The 21,867-nt window shown below is 41.2% G+C and overlaps 1 protein-coding gene across 1 annotated transcript in view; it reads left to right on the top strand.

Annotated features, from left to right (window-relative positions):
* Window positions 1–5,555: 5,555 nt before the first annotated feature.
* syngap1b (synaptic Ras GTPase activating protein 1b) overlaps window positions 5,556–21,867 on the top strand; it is a gene marked incomplete at both ends in the record, with an annotated part of 236,922 nt that continues 220,610 nt past the window's right edge. Inside the window, one exon of the mRNA XM_079240840.1 lies at window positions 5,556–5,577. Coding sequence (XP_079096966.1) covers window positions 5,556–5,577 — 22 coding nt within the window. The remainder of the gene's footprint in view (window positions 5,578–21,867) is intronic.

Genomic DNA, 21,867 nt, shown 5'->3' with positions numbered 1-21,867 from the left:
CTCAAGGCCCAGAATGAACCTCTGCCAACCATTCAGATGTGGACTGAAATAAACTTTGGCAGGTTTAAGTGAAAACTTACAGGTCAGTTTGGCAAATGAAACAAATGATCTCCGTTGTTTCTCCTGGCTCTGCTGTCGCTACATTTCCTATGAAATTCCGTACCATATCATGCATCCATTGATATGGTGGTTATTTTCGCATGTGTGGTGTTGGTTAAGTGCAAATGCAAAGTGCAGCTGAATGAGGAAAGGCTGGTAAAAAGTGACCTGTGCAGTCTGAAAGGTTAGACACTATTCTGTTCCTAAACTCAAGCTGAGCTCACCGGACATGAAGGACTTTGATCTGTTCAAAGACACTGAGGTTTGGCATGCACACAGCCAAAACCTAAACACCATGCTAAAGAAAGTGAAAATGTCAATCTGAAGATCAGAGATGTGATGACAGCTCTGAAAATATTTACGTAAGGGATAATGCCCGATGAGGTGTCCATTATCAGAAATTAATGGACGACGCAGGGGCGTGAACTGTCCGACGCGAAGCGATGAGAAGCGTCGGTTGCCGCGACCATGGTATAAAATAAAATTAGAACATTTCATTTGAAATGCACGTTTGAAAATCTCAAGGTGTTTCACACTTCTTAGATTAGTTGTTTGACAATAATTAAGAAGAAAACATAACAGTTCTAAAATAACAATATTTAAAGAGCCAATCGGCTACAAGTCTGCCAAAGGCGGCGAAACAGGTGGGTCTTTAGTCTGCTTTGGAAGGCGGCTGCAGGAGAGTCTGACATCCTGATTGATTCCACAGCTGATTCCACAGCTGAGGCTCCACGGAGGAGGAGGCATACCGGTCACGCCTGGTTGACAGCCTGATGCGGGGGACAATGAGAAGGTTCTGACTGCCAGACCAGAGTGACCAATATTTTGCTGCAGGAGAAGGTCTTGGAGGTTGGTTAAGCCAGAGTGGTTGATTTGCTGGTTGTAGACCAGCAGGAGGAACTTTAAGGTTATCCGCTGGTTGACAGGGAGCCATTGGGGCGAGTGGAGGACTGGGGTGATGTGGTAAGGTTTCAGGGTTTTGGTGAGGACACAGACAGCACTGATACGGATGGTTTTGGTGGGGAATCCTGCCGGCAGAGAGTTACAGACATTGGGATGAGATGAGATGAAGGTGTGGACCAGTCTTTTAGCATCCGGTTTGGAGAGTGAGGGTTTGGGTTTAGAAATGTTCCTCAGACAGTGGAAGGAGACTTGGTCGGTAGCTGCGAACAAGAGGACCAAATCAAACTTGACACCAAGACTGGGGACAAGTGAGGACAGAGGGATGGACTGGTTGATGATGGTGATAGGGAAGATCACAGCTCGTTTGGTGTGGCTGCATCTGATGGCCTCAGTGTTACTGCCATTTAACTGGAGGGCTTTGGCTCATTCAGTGATGGATGTCCCTGAGGCAACCAGTGACCCCAGAGACAGCCAGAAGAGTGTGAGGGAAGGTTTGGGGTATATCTGAGTATCATCAGCATATAAGTGAAAACTGATTTGACTAAGCTCAAGTTGAAAGCACTACTGCATGACTTTCTGACCTTAAAACTGTCCTACTGCCTCATTTACATGGTGCACTGATGGTTACTATTAATCCTGGAGCCATAGTTGTCCTCCGGTGTTCTGAAGCTGAGAAACTGAGAAGTTTTTCTCCTCCATTGTGTAACAGCTGTGCTTTTTGGATCACATGCGAGCAACTGGGTAGCAACAATGGGAAATACCAGAATGTTTCCTGTCTCCATGATTCCAGTAAGCCTCGCTTCCTCCTGTGGGTATGGTTCGTTCTATTCTATTCTATTCTATTCTATTCTATTCTATTCTATTCTATTCTATTCTATTCTACAGTCATTTAGCAGATACTTTTATCCAAAGCAACTTAGATATGAGTGAGAACAACACAAGCATGAAATCAAACAGTAGAGGACACCGTAGGAAGGTGCTGGTGGACTGTCCAGTTGGACGCAGATCCTTCCATGAAGTGCTACAGGCTTTTTTTTTTTACTCCCTTCCCACCCCATAATATCACCTATGTTATAATACAAAGAATTAATACCATAAAATTTGTTGCAAAGAACTGGGCTAAGTTTTCCAACTTTCCAATAAATACAGCTATACTAAGTGTTGAAGTGCTCCTTGAAGAGCTGAGTCTTCAGCTTGCTCTTAAAAGTAGACAGGGACTCTGCAGAGCGGACAGAGTTTGGGAGATCATTCCACCATTGTGGCACAACAGAGGAAAAGAGTCTGGCTAGTGATTTAGTCCCACGTTGTGGTGGTAACACGAGGCGTCTTTCACTGGTGGAACGTAGCTGTGGAGAGAGAGTGTCGGCCTGAATTAGGGAGTGAAGGTAGACGGGAGCCGTTTGAGTTATTGTTTTGTAAGGCATAAGCAAAGCTTTAAATTTGATGTGTGCTGCGACCGGAAGCTAGTGAAGATTGATTAGCAGCACAGTGACATAAGCTCGTTTGGGTTGGTTGAAAACCAGATGTGCTGCAGCATTCTGGATCATCTGCAGAGGTTTAACAGACCATGCAGGCAGACCTGCCAGAAGGGAATTGCAGTAATCGATGTGTGAGATGACCAAAGCCTGAACCAACAGCTGAGTTGTGTGTTCTGTCAGGTACGGTCTGATTCTCTTGATGTTGTAGAGATGTTTCCATTTCAACTTAACTACATGTTGTGTAATTTTCCGGCCTTACAAATTCAATATAGCTTTATTTGTGTAGCGTTACTTCACAACAACGTCATCTCAAGACACTTTACAGACACGTCTGTCCAAGCCAGTTCATAACAAACAGCAAAGTTAAGGAAAACCTAAAGATTGCAATGAATCTTGACTTTGATCCCCCATCCTGAGCATGGATGAAGTGACAAATCCGTATGCCGAACTTGTTTAATAGCACAGCTACATCTAATATTTTATCATGTGCAGTTTTGAAACTGTAACAGTCCAGCAGCAGCCGAGGCTGAGAAAACCCACTACACAACTTTTTCCATCCAGGATGCCTCACGAAGTTTCTTTATGCACCATATCACGCGCTAGCAAGCGGATATAAACACATCGGCCATTTTTAAATGTGAACTTTAGTGGTTTAGCAAAAAAAACACATCAAAAGAAGAGATGAAAAGAGAGAGACGGACAGGAAAAGATCAGAGTCAACATAAGATACAAGGTGCTGAATTAGTTGTCGATCGGGGCGCTTCACTTCCTTAAGGGATGCACAAACTATTGAGAGCAAAAACGTTTCAAACCAGTGTACGTATTCACATAAAAGAGGCAGAAACGGGATTTAAAACAGTCTGTATTGCAATCCGAACTCAGGTGGAAAGCTTGTATCCGACTTTTCCATACAATACTTCGTGCAACATCAACAACTAAAATGTGAGCGCAGTGGTCCTGCTTCCACGAACATTATTTCAGATGTGTTAAAACCAAAACTTCTTAAAAGGGAACATTGGATACGGTTAAATGATGTTTTTTAATTCGGAATTAATAATTCAGTATTAAATAATTCTGAATTAACAGTATTCTCCATGAGTTTACATGGAAATAATAATTCTGAATTGAGATTTACAGGAAACACCTTATTTTATTCCACTTTTGATCGGTGGGTTGGGAAGGGTTCTGATTGGACAGGGGGCACATGTGACGTACTTCTATCGGAAATAAAGTTCGCTTCGCGCTTCTCGTCTTTTCAGTTGTAACTTGTAAAACTCATAGACTGTATATAGAGATGGACAGAATTTCCATGACGTCACCTGTAGGTTTCTGAAGAGCTGAATTGAAGCTCGATGGGCGATTCCTACCATCGTCATCTTGGAGCTGAGAGGGGGGCTGTGAGCGTCATGGTGGATAATTGACATCGAGCGAACTCGGGGCTGCCTGTAGCTAAGAGCTAACAGAGCTAACCTGGAGATAACAGGAGCTAACCAGCTAACAGATGTAAGCGGGCTAAAGCTAAGTCACGCTGTTAACCGCCTAAAAACCGCGGTTGTTGTACGTTCTTCTGATTTAAAGCGTGAGATTGGGTACCTGTCAATCAAAAGGACACGCCCCTAAATATGCAGAGCTTCGAGATTAAATCACTTTTAAACGCGCGAGTTAGAAAAAAATTCACTCCCCCCACATTTGTTATGAAGGTAAACCTGACCAATTAAACCTAAAATGGATTTTTGAACCAGGCTGTAAACATGTTTATTTCTGCTGTAAACATGTTTATTTCTGCTGTAAACATTTTTATTTCTGCTGTAAACATGTTTATTTCTGCTGTGAAGTTGGTCTTTTAACATGGGAGTCTATGGGGATTCGCTCTGTTTTGCAGCCCCTAGAGGATGAAGGGGGAACTGCAGTTTTATGCACTTCCACATCGGCTTCACTTTTTACCGCCGAAGGCTCCGTCCATCTTTCATATACGGTCTATGGTAAAACTACATAATAAGTACAGTTTCTCTGTTATTTTGATGATAATTTTGAAGAACCAGCTTGACACGAGCATGCTACTTCACTTTTTGCAGCAGCTGAGAAGGTAGATAGACTACCGAACACGAGAGGCAAAACAACGTGCGTGGAATACGCGCATCATCGGGACAGGGTAACGAGCATGTGCAGAACAATTGGAATTAACTCAAAGCGGAATAAAGGTTTACATGACGAAGGAATTAATCAGTTTACATTTAAAATGCAAATAAACCAGCCACTTACTTCGGAATTAAGTTTAATTCTGCGTTGACTTTTGCATTAGGAACTAGGTGTTTACATGGTCATGTTAAAGCAGAATGAACTTTTATTCAGAACATGTTTCCTGTTTTACAACCTGAATGAGTGTTTCCCTGAAAAGATCAGTAATACAACACCAAAGTAGCTGGGTAATACAGTAATATGCAACACGCAGACGCACTTTATCCAGCCTGAAGCAGTAATTTACAGACACACACACACACACACACCAACATTATAACAGCCTATCGTTTTCAAGAGGTGATTACAGAAATGGCAAAATGTAAAACGCACAAGCTAAAGATAGGCTCTAGATGTATGAAAAACGGGCGCGCCCACACACAGAAACCCGCGCAGCCAGGCGCGCGCGCCTGCTCAGTCCTCCACCCCCTTTCTCCCCCTCTCTCTCTCTCTCTCTCTCTCTCTCTCTCTCTCACTCACACACACTCGCTCGTGCTTCACCCTCACACCTCAGCAGCAGCGTGCAACTAGACGCACACACGCGCGCGCGCGCGCACACATCCCCGCATCCTGTATTTATTTCTTTTTTTTAAAGCACCGCGCGCTTTATGAGCGGTCGTGGATTATGATGCCAGTTTTTATAAGGCAGGAATATTGGCTTCTTGTTCGCCTCCATCTGTGAAGAGCAGCAAACCGCGTGTTTTTATTTTATTTTTCACATTTTTTTTAATTTATTTCCTCCAGATTTATTTGTAATGAATTGATTTGCTTCCTTCCGTCACTTCTGAACACGGAGAGCCCGTCAGACGCGAAGCCTACATTCCATGCTGTTGGAACATGTCCTATGTTCCCTTTCAAGGTAAGCCACAGATTATTTTCATCTTTTATTATATTTTTTATTTTTACCCCCTCTGCATCTTCCTGTTCTGTCCTTCCTCCCTCGCTCCTCACCATCCCTCCCTGTCACTCTGTCCCTCTCCCCCTCTCGATCATGTGAAATATCTGGAAGCACCACAGCCGACAGGTGCATGGAGACAGCCCAGAGTGCCTTGTAGATAGATGCCCGCACACACGCGCGCGCCCCAGCGCGGATCCAGTCTGTCGGTGTGGAGCTGTGCATGCGGCACTTCTAGTATCGTAATAAGGTGTGCGTGTGCGCTGCTGGCGGGGTGAATTCCTCTGTCTGAGAGCTGAAATGAGCACGTCCTGATCCTGCCTCAGATGACTCTCTCCAGGAGTTTACAGCCCTGCTTCCCACTCGCCTCCTCACTGCTCAGATGTCACCTGCAGGCTTCAGTCTGATCAGTATTCTGTGTTCCTGCATCACAGATTAGAGTTTATTTTTTTATTCCTGCTTAGCATGAACAGGGACTTTAGTGTGCAGCTGGGTTGACTGCATCCTGCATCCTGCCTCTCTGCCTGCAGAAACTTTGGGCCACTGAGATGTGTACATGAGCAGAATGAGAGGCTACTTCATTCTTGCAGGTCTTTTCAGTCCCTCACACACTTGAGCATGAGTGGGTGAAAGGCGCTTCAGTGCACGGTGAAAGCCAGATTCCCCATCGTTGCACTGCAACTGTGACTAATGCTATATGTGAGCAGGCGTGCTGCAGTGAGCTGCCTCGCATATACACAGGAGAAGCGTGTGCAGCGTGTGTATGTGTGTGTGATTAGATTTGGGGAAAAAAATAAAAAAAAGCAAAGGTTGATGGAGGGAGTTGGACCAGAGCGAGATGTGAAGGCCAGCGTAAAGTTTGGAGCAGCTGTGGAGGACTGAGGGGGTCGTGGTTTGTGTGAGTACCTGCTCTGACAAGGAGGGTAGAACCATAAAGGCTGATATGTGTGTGTGTGTGTGTGTGTGTGTGTGTGTGAGGAAGACAGCGGTGTGTAGTCAGTGTGTGGGTACAGGAGAGTGGAGGTGTGCCGCATGTGACTGCATGGGTGAAGCTGAGCGTGTGTGTGTGTGTGTGTGTGTGTGTGTGTGTGTGTGGATCAGACCTCTTACCCTTTATAAAACCTCATGTGTGCCTTTAAAATGGAGCCTGATCTGGATGTGAAACACCAAGCTGTCTGGTCGTGGACTTCACAGTGACCCTGGAGTCATCATCTGAGCCACACATGAAAAGAGAGGCTGAATTTAAGCGAGGCAGCCGGCTTCCTTTCACTCTGCCTGCATCCCCTCAGAGCGGAGCAGATAATGGCCAAAATGCCCTCTTGTGCGAGTGCAGCCATAGAAGTTGGTTGCATAATGTTGCTGAGATGCTCTGCCGCTGTGTTTCCTTGTGTGTGTGCGTGTGTGTGTGGAAGTGTGTTCAAGCCCACTTTGGGAGTCATTGCCAGGAAATTGTGAGCACAGTGCCGCACCTTGCACACATGCCAGTGATGGCTCTGAGTGCGATCGCAGTGTTGTTTCATTTCCAGCTCTGTTTTTTGGGACAAATCGCTGTTTAGTTTTATTCAGAACATCTGCTGGAAGGTTGGAAACCTCTGTTTTATAGCTTTGATTCAGAATTTTTAACTCAATATCTTAAAATTTCACTTTAGATTTTATAAGTAATAATAATTAGTGAAACATTTTAGATCTCAGACTGAATTTGTTGTGCAGTATTTAGGCTGTAATCAAATTTAAGCGTTTTACGGCGTTTTGGATATATTCCACTTCTGCTTCTTATATTTTAAAGCCAGGAGAACAACAAGCAGCCGAATCAGTGATGGAAGTAAGCTGGAGTATCTTTTGGTCAGATACTTTAACGCTCTCCAGACGGCTTCTATACATTACAAGCTCCATGGTTACTCGAAGCGATTATGTAACACTGTGTGATATTTATTGCTGCACGGTGACTCAACATTCAGAGATAAAATATGTGGTAAGAGGGCTGATATTAGTGTGACATTGATTTGTGATGAGATACAGATCCAGATAGCGGGAGAAGAGGTGGGGGCTCCACAGCCTTGCAGATGTATCTGAGCCCACACTGACGAGTGTGTTCAGCTAATGTACCAGGCAAGCCATTTGCAGTCATGCCAAGTAGCGGCTCACATGAACAGGCAGTTAGTGGGAGGCAGGCAGCAGCAGAGATGGGCCTTCCTATCTTAGCTAATCTTTCCTCTCCCTCATTCGCTCACTTAAACTCACACCTCCTTCCTTTCTCCTTCCTTCTCTTTCTCTGCAACGCTGTGGTCGACCCCCCCTCACGCTGAACCACCCACACATGCTTTTCTACCTCCACGCTGTCTCCTCTCTCGCTCCCTCTTTCATTTTCTCTACGATGGACGTTTCCATGAGTGCAGATGGACTCTATGGAAGCAGGCAGCCGTCCCCGGCCTTGTTGATTTTACAGTAGTTTGATACAGCAGCTCCTGTCAAGCATGACCGTAGTTAAAGAGACAGCACACCACCGATGCACTGCAGCACTCTTCTTCTCTCCCCTCTCCATCCCTCTTTCTCTCATGTGACATAAGGGGCTGTCTTACACCCCTTCACTTCTCAGGCTGTGCCAAGAACCATCATCTGTTAGACCATTACTGTACAGCATGTGCGAAATTCACCCATCCCTGTGCACTAGCGGATCTGTCAGAGGAGAAAGCCCATTCATTCTCCAGTCCGTCCCAGAGACGCGTTTTTGCGGCGGCTTTTTTGGAGTGTTGTGTCAACTTGGCAGCTTAGTTGACCAGCGATTAGCGCATGGGAGAAGCGATTTGCTCGCGAAGGGCCCAGATCTCCAGCTGGAGAGCGTCTCCACTGATGGTGACAGCAGTGATCGCTGTCATCGTCTCAAGTTTTGCAAATCAAAGAACCTTCTGTCTTAAGTTCAGGGACATTTTTAAATTTGCCGGCCCAATCCCCTCCAGACGAGGAAAGTCAGTACTTCTAAATGTCAAACCAGAACGCGTCTTTAGCTTTCGAGAGAATCCCCCCAGCCCCCCCCCAGCCAGTCATGTAATGGTGTCAGGAAGTATCAGTGATGTCATTATTCTGGTTCGCAGACGGAAACTTAAGAAGGCTTCTGCAGGCTTTCTTTTCATTGGGCTCACGTTATACTGGAATTATTAGCATGTGGAAGGAACTAAAATAAGGATGGTTATTTATTATTTATTATAGATTTCAATCAATAGCAGCAAAGCAGACACCAACTAATGTGTCCATTTTAATAAAAAAAAAATTCATTCATTCATTTTCCAAACCGCTTAGTCCACTTCAGGGTCGCAGAGAAGCTGGAGCCTATCCCAGCAGTCTTTGGGTGAAAGGCACCCTGGACAGCTCGCCAGTCCATCGCAGGGCCACACAGAGACAAACAACCACTCACATTCACTCCTAGGGGCCATTGAGAGTACCTAATCAACCTAACATGCATGTCTTTGGATGGTGGGAGGAAGCCGGAGTACCCAGAGAGAACCTGTGTGCAAACTCCACACAGAAAGGCCACTGACCAAACCTTACCCCAGCCAAGGATCGAACCAACGACCTTCTTGCTGTGAGTGCTAACCACCATGCCACCGTGCAGCCCGCTCTCAATATGTGTTTTTTAATTATTTGAAGTTTTTACCATTTTATCTTTCAAGCAAGAGCATTTTAAAAAAAACTCCAACTGGAAGATGTAGCATACATTCACACCATTATACCCAAGCTGTACTTTATGAAAGACTCACAACACAACTTTAGCACCTATCTCAGTGATTCGCAAGGCTGGATTATCCAATGAGCATTATGGGCCCACGTACGGAAGAGACCAGCAGCTTGGACATGGAACAAAATGTACATAAAAGCCAGATAGTTACACCACAATGTCTAATATGTTTTTTTTCAACCTTTTTCGAGCCAAGGCACACATTTTTCACTGAAAAATCACAAGGCACAACACAAACCAAATCTTTTTTTTTTTTTTTTTTAAAGTCCATATTATTAATAGAAAGTCTGTCAGGTCAAAGCCACTTAAATAGAAATCAGATAAACACAAGAATAAGGAATTTCATTATTTTTCACTGAGGCCTCTTTGGCTGTTTTTTAGACCAATGAGGTAAAATTGAGCAATTTCTCAGAGCACACCTGATAATCTCTCAGGGCCCATTAATGTGCCACGGCACAGTGGTTGAAAAACATTGGTCTGGTGTGTTGCTATTGGTACCACTGGCTCAGAGATGTTAGAAATTTCTTTTCTAAGTGTATCATTCACAATTTTCACAATGTTGCGGTGGGGAAGGAGGGGCCATGGGACGCTCTGAGCCCAGGGGCCTCTGCACTTTTAATCCGGCCCTGGTGATACGCCCCCTGTTGTTGGCAAACTGGGGATCCATCTTGAGTCCTACCTGGACTGTAAGATTTCTCCTGCCAGTAAAATACAGTCTGATGTTGTCTAGTTTTATCTCTTGTTCTCTTCCTCTTCTTCTTTTCGTCTGTTTTTCTGAAAATGACTCTTTGCAGAATCTGCCACATGGTTAAAATGGCGGATGTGTTTATATCTACTTGCTAGCATGTGACGCAGTGCTTCAAGCTAAACTCAGAATCAATACCTGCAGTAAAGCCACTAGAGGTGGGAAAATCGAATCGAAAAATTGTAAATCGGGATTTTTTTTCACAATTTTAAAATAGATTTTTTTTGTTAAAAAAATTGTTTTTTTTTTCTCAAATGAATATAATAAATACACCATGAATTTTTTTTCTAATTTTTACTGTTTTTATTGAACTTTTTACTTGTCTTCTTCAGCATTATAGCAGCAAAACAATGGTCAGGATACTGTGTTGTTTTTTCCTCATTGAAATGAAGAAAAATGACAAGCAAACATTTTTTTTTTATACATTTCTTTTGTTTTTAATCTAAAAAAATCAGCAATATTGAAGAATTGTGAGAATCGCAATTTAAATCGAATATTGTCACAGCCTTAAAAGCTACACAATATGTTATTTCAACATCCTCATCGTGGTGTACATATGTGCGATCGTCACATCGCAGGTCCTGCAGCGCTGGGAGCAAACTAACATGATGTCGAAGTGTCCTGCAGACTTTCCTTTTCTGTTTATAACTGTTCTCATGCGAGCAGTCGTAAATAAAACATGATCGAATGAAACATTTCTCAGATCAGACAAAAACCATGTTTATAAAATGCACAAAAAGAGGAGATCCGTGCAGGTTCACAGTCAACAAGATGGCAGGATTGCAGCATAACTTAAAGTGCGATTCAAGTCATCTGTTGAAAATTCCTGCAGGGTTAGAAAAAAATCGCAATGTCCGTTTTGTCCCAATGTCGTGCAGCCCTAATGAATAGTTGTATCTCCGCCTCAGGATGCTTCTGGACAGCAAAAGCTCCAGAAATTCACAGAACTGATGTTACTGTGGCGTCAAACCTGCCCTGAAGTCTGTGTTTTAAGGTTGGAAAGTTGCGCAATGCACCATGACATCAATGGTGGCTTCAAATTCATAGTTACATCATGGCAAGTCATGTTGCGTCGTATTTGTACACATTTAGGTATTTTTACAGAGCGTTTTACTCGATGTGCTGCAAGAACACCAGGTCTTACCTTGTACCTTTATCGTCTCCTTCACTATTTTAACACATTCTACCATTTAGCCAAGTTGAGCTTTTAAACAAGAAGAATGGGATCAAATGTCTGCATAGCAGACCGTTTACATGACCATCATCATCTGGATAACTTGGAATAATCAGATAAGTGTAAAACTGGATACAACACATCTAAGTGGATTTATGAAAAGCAATAATCTATAACCCCTTGTCTACATTTTCCAGTCTATAATCAGATTTTTTCAGAGTTTGTAAAATGAAAGTGATGTAACTTCCTGCTATTTTTTAAAACATCTTATCTTTGTTTAACATGATCTTAACATGCAGACACATTAGCATTAATATGCTAATTTAGGAGTAAATAAGCCTGCAGAGTACTTGCTGTTCCTGCACAATGGTGTCAGAGTAATCAATGTGGTTTTCAGTATTATGTTTCAGACGTGCATCAGAGTTAAAAACTGCAATGATCTGGTTGCTCCCAGTTTTCAGATTATGATGGTCATGTAAACAGTCTTCCTATCAAACCTTTAAAATGTGTTTTAAAAAAAACATTTTTCTGTTTGACTGAGGAGAAACGGCTTTTCCTTTTTACTGAACTTTAAAAAATTAAACTGAAATAACTAGATAAACCAGAAACTGTGCTTTTACAGCAGCACTTCTGAACTTTACACACCTGATTCAGACGTGATTTATTTCTGTCTCTCCTTCTGTTCCTCTACTTTTGTCCTCCTGCATGTCTTTGTTTTATCAGCCATGAAAACGGCTGGCAGGTTATTCTCATGTTGCTGGCGCGTGACACGGTGCTGTTAAGGAAAACGTAGCGGTCACATGATGCTCTAAAACATTGCATGGTTTTTCCCTGAATGTTAGTCGGAGAGTCAGATGCACAGTTATGTAGAAGTTACAGCAAATTCACAATAAATTCAACGTCCACAGAAGCAGAGCCGCAGTGTTTCATGATGCACCCATCAGGTCCCAGCTAGCTACCAGTAAACTACTCCGCAAGTTTTTACAGATTGCATCTTTACCATTGATTCTCTTGCTATTTCTAACATATATCCTGACCATGTTTTGAGTTTTTTTTTACCCAGTTTGTGGCTCATTCTGAAAGCAGTGACTGGAAAAAAAAAAGTGAAAAGTTTTTTTTTGCTGTTTCAAACTTTTCTTTTTTGGTTTAAATATGTCTACTGTACTGAAACGTTTCTTCTATCAGTCATCTCTTTTAGGTCTAAAATAAAATACTTATTTATGTGTAAGCATTTTCAATTATGTAAAATAGATATAATTAAGGACAGTTTAGCATCTGTCATGAAATGGAGTAATCAGAAGCAGGATTCAGTCCATCAGCATGACAAGCGGAAGTTCTTCCTCCCTCGAAGGTTCTGAGATAAAATGATACTGTACTGGAGATGCATCCTTTTCCACCTCTGGAGCATTTTTATATCCTTGGCCACAAAAGTCTGCAACATAAACTGACTATTATGATGGGCAGCTTGGTTTTATAGCCCAGCACCGTAAACTATTTCTTACTGGTTTATGAATTGCCTTGAAGGTTCGATGGTGTATTTTTAGCAAAGAATCATAAATTCTCAGTCCAGTTTCGTTGTCAGTCTTTGTGTTTTTCTTCAGCTTCAGTGGACTGAGTTCTGTCTCCAGCTGGTCCTCTTTTCTGTATTTTGTTGCTCAACACAAAACTAGCTTTTTTTTTTTTCTTAAAGAATCCCAGAGCCCTTACCTTGAGTGCTTCAGTGATACTGGGAGATTTACATGAGGGCTACTGGAACAGAGTCGCTGGGAGGAGTGGCTTTTTAGGTTCAGCTGGACTTTGGGTAGGTGGGGAATTCAATTCTGCTGCGAAGCCCGAGTGTAATGACTCAATGTGTTTGTGCAGAGAGAGAGAATGGCTTGGCTTTTGATTGATTTTTTTGGGATTCAGCGTAAAGGTCAGGACGAGCTGCCTCCTCTCTCCTGAGCCAATCAGAGGGCTGCCAATCTGGAATAATGATATCCCTCTGGATATGGTTGGTTCATAAGATTTGCAGAAGTGATAGCATCCAATCTGATATTAGCTTCTATAGTAAATATGATATTATTAAGGGTCGTGGTGTGAGCGGATGACCCCTGGTGGGGTCTGGTGGCGGAGAAGGGGTAAGTCAGGCTGCTGCTCCCTCAATCCAACATTAGATAAGCAGCAATAGATGGATGGATGCTTCTCTATTGAAACATTTAGTTTTAGCTTCATTCATTTATACCAGAGCTACTCCAGAAGCTCACTACAGTGTAGGTCTCAGGAAGGGAGAGTCCACTAACTTGAAAGGAAAAAGAAAAAAAACTATTAGAAATATCTTGAACTTTATTATACAAATTGTATTTTTGCAAGGTGAGATGTGGGAGTTCATTCTTATTCTGTTGTTTTGTTTTCTCTCCTTTAGTGTGAAGAAATGGGCATGTAAAACTCTTTGGAAGTAGGGAAGTGAAAAGACAAAACGCTTTCCATTTTCCTCTTAACAGTGTTTAAGTACACCGAGTTGAATGTGTTTAATATGAACATGATGATGTACCATACAGACATTGTTTCTCTGGAAGTCAGAAACAACATAGACATTGTACAATATTTTCATTGACAACATTTTGTGTTGTGGAGCAAAATAACCCTTGCAATTTATTTCACATGTTGCTAAATACAAAAATGATTTAAGAAATCAAAGAATATTTACTCTGAAAATAGCACAATCCTGTACCTCCCCCACAGGCAGACCTTAAAGCATGCTATCGAACTAGCAGATTTTCACCCTTTACACTGCCTAATGGAGAATTCAGTGTCCAGTTTTATCCTTTCTCTTCTCTGAGAGCTCTAAAGCCAGTAAAAGTCAGTGCAAATCTGCATTATTTTGTGTTTTGGAGCAAAATAACAATTGCAGTTTATTATAAAAAAAAAAAAAAAAAGAAAGCTAAATATAAGAATGACTTATAAGACATGGGAGAATATTTACACTGAAAAAGTCAAACATTTTGTATTGTCACCGTCCTGTACCTCCCTCAGAGGAGGCCCTTAAGAAAGGGTCTTGGCTGCTGCCTGGAGAATGAGGCGGGGCTGGCCTCCCCCTCAACATTTTGATTGGATTAACCCTAACTATAACCATGCCCCTTTGACATCCAGTCACGCCCATCAGATCGCCAACCCCGCCCAATATCCAGCCCTGCCCCAATCTCCAGGCTGCAGCCGGGTGGGTTATTGGTTATTTATGCTACTAAACTGACCGATTTTCCCACTTGCGCTGCCTATTGGAGAGTTCAGAGTCCGTTTTTTTTTGTCATAATGAGAAATAAAATAATTTTTATACTGAAAAACCTAACTTTCTGTCGTCGCACCATCCTGTAGAGGTCATAATGCATTTTTTTGCTAAGTTATCCATGCCGTTTGTTCAACACAGCCAGTGTTATGAAATCCAGATGTTGTGAACCAAAACTTATCAAAGCCAAGGGCTTAAAATATGTTGCGAAGTTCAGTTTCTCAGCCTAGGGATGCTGCAGGGTCACGATGGCTTTAGGAATGTACACAATGAATTGTCAAGGTGCCATCAAAACAAGTTGGAAGTGCAGTTTTAGTCATAAAGATGTGTAATTTTGTATTTATTAAAGAAGGATTTGTGTTCATCAACACCTGAGAGAATCTTCTAATAGAGTTACAGTTGATGATATATTGTAGTTTGATATTTTTTCACATCTTCAGCCTATTTGTCGGCGGTGGGAATTCATCAGACTTTGAGTGTGTTGACCTCTGGGTGTTTGGCAGTTTTTACTAACAAGCTTTTGCTTTTCCTCCTCTAAATGCATGCTGTATTTTGATGGAAAAACAGAATTTATTAAAATTTAGAATGAAATAAGTTGTTTTTCCAGATTTGCTTTACGGTAACAATTTAATAATGATTAACTTTTCATTTGACGGAAAAGAAATTGGTAAAATGAATTTGTTCATGTTGCGAAATTGAATTACATGTAGTCAAAATTAGTTGTGATAAAACATCAACTTGACATTTTCGTTAACATACAGTTATGCGAGGATGTAATCAATAAAATTAATCTGCGCAGAAATAATAAATTTAGCTTCACAAGCCATGTAGTCTTTTTATTTAACCAGGAAGATGAGTTGAGGTCAGTTTTTTGTTGTGGACACCTGCTTCTTCAGTCCTAAAGAGATGTAGTTCAGTGTTTCATCTTGCAGAGAGAGGACCCAAGTTTGATCCTTTTCTGTACTCAGTTTGCACGTTTGTGTGGGTTTTCTCTTGTTTCCACCCACACTGCAATGATGCACAAGTCAGGCAGAGTGGAAACTCTACATTGCTCATAGGTATGAATGTGAGCGTGAGTGGATGTCTGCCTGATGTGGATGTTCAACCTGCAATGAACTGGCAGCCTTCCCAGTGTCCTGCTATCAGCCCAGTGCATGCTGGGATAGGTTGTAGCCTCAGGTATGCCAGAAACAGGATCCAGTGGGCAGAGAAATGAAACGAAATGATCGCTCTAATGCATCTTTTTCATTTTTTAAAATTAAAATATCAAAGCAGTTTATGTATTCTGTTCTTTTTTAATTATTATTATGTGTCTTTTTTGTATACCAGAAATGATCTTAGTGCTTTAAATGATTAGTTAAATAATTTGTCATGTTATGGGTAATTAATTACTTAAATGGTTTTATTTATTTCTATTTGGCAAAACAGCTAAATATTTTCATTTATAGTCTTTCAGGTTTGGATGAAAGTGGTTATCCTCTCTGAATTTGAAGACACAATCTCTTAACTTTTAGGCATTTAACCCTTTAAAATGTTGATTATATAATTATATCAATCATATTTAATTATGTAAATAATATAAAAAATATTTAAAAAATATATAAAAACAAAATAAATACAGGAGAAATGACAAAATAAAAACATTGGAATGAAATAAAAATACTATTAAATATTTTTAAAAAGTTAAATATGAGTAATAAATACACTAATAGCAGTAAATTAAAGCAAATAAAGAAATTGGATATGAAGAAATTAAACAAATGCTAAAAATGTTCAGTTGAATTTGTTTTAAAGATGTTAAACACTTGAAAAGCCTTTAGAAGTTATCATCTATCTACACATATAAGTAATAAATACACAGGATAGGAGTAAATTAAAGCAAAAAAAAGAAGAAATTAGCTAAACAAATGCTAAAAATGTTCTGTTGAATTTGTTTTAAAGATGATAAAAACTTAAAAGCCTTTAGAAGTTATCATTTATCTACACATATGGTTTATGTGCTGCATTTCTCCACCTCCTGGAGGATTTAGTGATTATTATCTATAAATAAGAAAAAAAATCTACAATTAAAGGTGGTAGAAAGATGACTTCACATCCATTACTTTCTGTGTGGTTAGGTTTAGGCAAAATGCACACCATATTATAAGTATTTTGACACCCTTTTAAATCATTAAACGTCTGATTTAATGATGACTACGGAGTCCTGACTTCAACTCAACAGAAGCCCTCGATGCAAGGATGTCCAGAGTCAGTCCCTAAAGTTTTTAGTGTGTCCCTGCTTCAAAACACCCGACTCAAATGATCCAGGAGCATGTGACGTTCTGCACAATGACTCATTTAGTTGAATTTTTATTATTTGTTTATTTCATCGGGACAATGTGTATTAATGGACATCAGCAACAGATGTTAACCGGATTATAGCTTACAACCTAATTTGCATCCGTAGTCTTCATGCAGATGAAGAAAGAATATATAATACAATAAAACAACAAAAACAATCAAAAAGAGTAAAACATATAAGATGGCATTAAGATAAAAAAAAAAACATGTTAAAAGTGATCACACAGTTGGTTTAGTTTAAGTCAGCACTGAAAATAGATATTTCATTTGAGTCAAATGTGTTGGAGCAGGGTTACATTGAAAATACCGTTCCCCTTGAGGACCCGAGCTGGACACTCCTGCCTTTGGGGCTTACAGAGGGTGATAAAAATGCCCACAGGGGCAGACTTACTATTAGGCAAAACTAGGCGGTTGCCTAGGGCCCCCAGTTCTTTAGGGCCCCATAAAATTAGTCATACAAGTTTTTTTTTATTATTAGTTGTTAGTTATTTATTACTTAGTTACTTCTTATTAACAAAAATTATGTTTTTGATTAAAATGCATTTGTTAAACTGTCAGCAGAATGATTATTATATCATGTGTGTCTTGACCTCCCCTCCCCCCCTTCTAGTATATAGGCCCACGCACTAATACCGAATGTGATCTGTGTGTGTGTGTGTGTGTGTGTGTGTGTGTGTGTGTGTGTGTGTGTGTGTGTGTGTGTGTGTGTGTGTGTGTGTGTGTGATGCGGTCAGTGAGTTGATCTGTAACTTAAAGAATGACTTGTCACAATAAATGATCAGTTCGTACCATCAAATGAAGCAACCCTTCCCTGTCATTATACACAGTCCTCTCAGTCAGCAAAGAGACTTTTCACTGGCTGTTTGTTAGCAACGCAAATAATATTCAGTAGTGGAGAAGAAAGCATAATATTTACCATAGGGCCCCATGCCTGCCTTTGCCTGGGCCCCAAATTTCTAAAATCCGCCAATGAATGCCCACCAACACACTCCTGCCTTAGAGGAGTAGAAGCTGTATTAGCTGTAGCGGGCAGGACAGTTCCATACTAATGACATGTTGAAGTTCAGGTGCATGTAAAAGAAGACGTCCCAATACTTTAGACTAGTCCGGTTTAGATTTAGACTGAGGGGACGACCCAGTAGTTCAGCCTGTTCGCATCCAAGGCCATCTGTTAACGGCAAGCCGGGGATTCCTCTGAGATATGAACTTTGTGTTCGGACACTGCAGCAACAACAACATTAGATGGTGAAATAAAACAGTCATTCAAGTCAGAGCTGAGGTCAAAATTATACTGGAACAGTGAAAATCTATTTTCTTTTGCCTTTTTGTAAATTTATGCGAACACTTGGTAGTTTTTGGTCTAAAATACATCCTTTTACATGTACCCAACATCCTGAAAACTGACCAGTAAAGACTTCTTTTTGGTCCATTTATCACATCAAGACAGTTTATAACCTTTTTGTTCAAGTTTTTTTTTTGTTTGTTTTCTTTAAATTCGCACCATCTATTTGTCACTTTTACTGCAGATACTTTGACAGTAAGCTGTGGAAATATGTCATTACTTGAAATTGATCTAAGAACCTTTCACAGTGTGATGCACTAAAACTGTTAAACCAGAGGAGGTCGCCTTCACAATCTGTGTAGTCATGTGTATTATTTGAGGAAGATGATGTGGAAAAGAAGGTTTGTAGGTAAAAATGGCTTCAGACACCAACTTGATGACAAACACAGATCGGCAGTCTGTGAGGACTCCTTTTATTCCTCCTGAACATCTGTATCATCCATGTTATATAGATGCAGACATTCCTATATTCACATTTGGGCCAATTTTGAGACTTGTGAGACTCCATATATAAGAGACATGGAGTGCATTCCATGTATAGAGCCTAAATATCATAGATTCTAAACAGACAAGCAGCTGAAGGTGGTTGTTATATCCAGATTTGGTCATCGTAACGCTAATTATCAGACGTTACAGTAGCTTCCAGTTTATTACCAATCATGACGATAGGTGACGCCTGGCTGAGCCTCCGAGGAGGCGAACAGCACGGCCGTATATTTCAGAAGGGCGATAACGTCCATTCAGCGTGGTGATAACACTCAATGTGTGTTGCAGCAGTGATCTGGGCTGCGGCAGTGGAGTTTTAGAATAGCTTACACGGGGCATGATAAACAGCAACACCTCCTGGTAAAAGTGGCTTCATTATCCATGACAGCTTTATGGAAGCCACTTGCATCTAGATCAGGATACGTTCCATTTTTATCCAGATATTTTCTGCGGTAAATTAGAAATGATGGGGTGAGAACATTTACGGGAAGAAGGGAGAGTCAACACAGCTGCTGTGCAAAGGCCTGACAGCATCATTTAACTTGATCTGTGGCTCCATGCTAAAGTGATTAAGTTGTTTCATCCTCCAGCATAATTGTTGAAAAGTGGCTAACTAGCATGACTGCCTGATAGAATAATGTTTTGACATTATAGAAAAGGATTCTCCGGTTTAAGTTAATGGGATACATTTGGGATGTTTCTGAAAACGGATACAGTTGTGTGTTTACGCGGTGTACCAGTCTGCAAAGAGCCAGCTGGAGATCATGCAGTGAAAACTGAGAGTCGGTTCTCAGAAGCTACTCATCACTTTGCATGTGTAGATTTAACGTTTTAACTTTTTGGGACTGCGATGGACTGGCGAGCTGTCCAGGGTGTACCCTGCCTTCGCCCAAAAGACAGCTGGGATAGGCTCCAGCTTCTCTGCAACCCTGAATTGGATTAAGCGGTTTGGAAAATGGACTTGTACTTATATAACGCTTTTCTAGTCATGCAGACCACTCAAAGCACTTTACACTCCTTGTCACATTCACCCATTCATACACACACTCATTTAACACACTCATACCCCGATAGGGGGGCAGCTTGGGGTTCAGTGTCTTGCCCTAGGACACTTTGGCATTCTGGGAAGCCTGGAATCAACCCCCCAACTTTCCAGTTGAAGGACAACTGCTCTTCCTCCTGAGCTACAGCCGCCCAAATGAATGAATGAATGAACTTTTTGGGATGAGCCTCTTCCTATTTCTAAAGTGTGTGCAGACTGCAACGTTTCAAAGTGCTGTACAAGCACAAGGGTGGCTTTTCAACCATTTTTGATAAGTTCTGTGGGCTGTGCCTCCATTTTAGGTGTAGATTAGAGCCATTTGTCGTCTGCAAGCTCCACCAGAATAGTTCTTTTGTTTGCACCTGTGTGTATGAGTGGGCCTCTTTGTGTTTCTCTGTGTGTTTTCATGCCATTGTGTGGTAGTGTTTTACCTCCACTCAGAGGACCTCAGAAAGGTTAGCAAGCTCACTCAACAGCTGATGGTAAATTTAGCCACCTTTTCACACAGTCCCACACATGACTGGGGCATTTTTCTCCCGATGCTATACCGCGCTGAAGAGATGCAGAATCACTTGAAGCTGCTGTTTCTCAGAAAGATGGATGCATTCCTTTTATTTAATGGCAGGAAATGTTGCTTTTGATGCCGGATGGATGGGAGTCGAGCTGAATATTTGTGGATGGTGTTGGATGTAACACAACAACAAGCTTAAGACTGTCAGATTGGTTGAGATGGATTGTGATGAGAGAAGCTTGCAGGATGCTCAAACCACACTTTTAATTTAGTGTTCCCGCTTCACTGTTGTGTTTAAATTTGGACAACACAAGGCTCAGTCAGGAGCATCCAATGCAGGGCCATTTAAGACCAGAAGGGAAGCTAATGCTCTGATTCAAAGCACACCGGAGGAAAGAAACAATTTTTAGCAACATAATTGTCTTCTTGTTGTCTTCCTCCCTAAAATCATTACCCTACTTGTGTTACTATTAAGCTGTTCGGAAGCGTTAATGTTCCTGCGTTAAAGGTCGGAAGTATTTTTATCACATGTAGAAATGCACTTCTTTGAAAAAGTTTGAGGTGACATAAAACGAGTTCCTCCTGTTTTATTACTTGCAGTATTTATACGCACCGCTTTGAGCTCCCAGCTCGGGCACATGCTGAAATTATTTGTGGGTGAAGGGTTGCCTTGCAGATACAAAAACCCAAATGTTTTCCCAGCACATCATGACCCCGAGAGCCAGGCTTTATGTAACAGATGTAACAGGATGCTGCATGAACATACAAAGAGACAGAGCCAAGCTGTTTTCTGCTTTGTAATGCATTATGTGCTTTCTTTTAAAAGGTCAGAGGATATTGTGTGTGCTAAACTAAGATTTAGCATTTCTGCTGGTACAAAGGACAATGTTATATTTTGGTATTTTAAAAGGCAGAGAGCTGGAACAGCGGTGTCGTCCATATGATGAATGAAACGGTTCATCAGCATTTTATACAAGATTTATTCTATTTTTTCATTACTTTCTTCCTTACAGTTGGCGTTATGCTGATTTGTTTGGGCAATAAGTAATTTTATTTCACATATTGATCATTTATTCATTCAGTTTTGTCGTATCTCTTGGCATGCCTACATGTACTGAGCCATTCGGACATCATGCATTCTGCGGTGTTGGTTTGTCTTTCTGTTAACAACATAACTCACAAAGTTATGGATGGATTTTGGCAATTTTTTTTCCGGAAATCTCAGAAATGGAAAAAGAAACAAGTGATTATATTTTAGGGGTGATCCAGGTCACCGTCTGGACTCTTTACGATGGAGAGATACAGGGAAGGTTTTGCTATTAGAGCTTCTAACACAAACACAATGCCCACAATCATTGGCAAAAACATGACCTGGCAGAGGTCTGCGCTCTCTGAGTGTGTCTAGTTTATATCATTCTACACCCTGAACGGGTCACCAGTCCATCGCAGGGCCAACTCACAGATCCTCATTTGCAACTCTCCACTATTTCTTGTTTTTCAGCAGCAAACGCCTGGAATAATGTACAAAATACCCTCAGCTTGGAAAATTTCTCTGCTTTCTGGTGTAAATTATCATTGATCAATGCCCTTCATCATCCAGTTGAAGTTAGAGTCAA

This window comes from Telmatherina bonti, assembly GCF_933228915.1.
Source record: "Telmatherina bonti genome assembly, chromosome: 5".
Taxonomy (NCBI): Eukaryota; Metazoa; Chordata; class Actinopteri; order Atheriniformes; family Telmatherinidae; genus Telmatherina; species Telmatherina bonti.
Note: the sequence above shows the minus strand (reverse complement) of the source record. Positions and strands in the feature narration are given on the sequence as shown.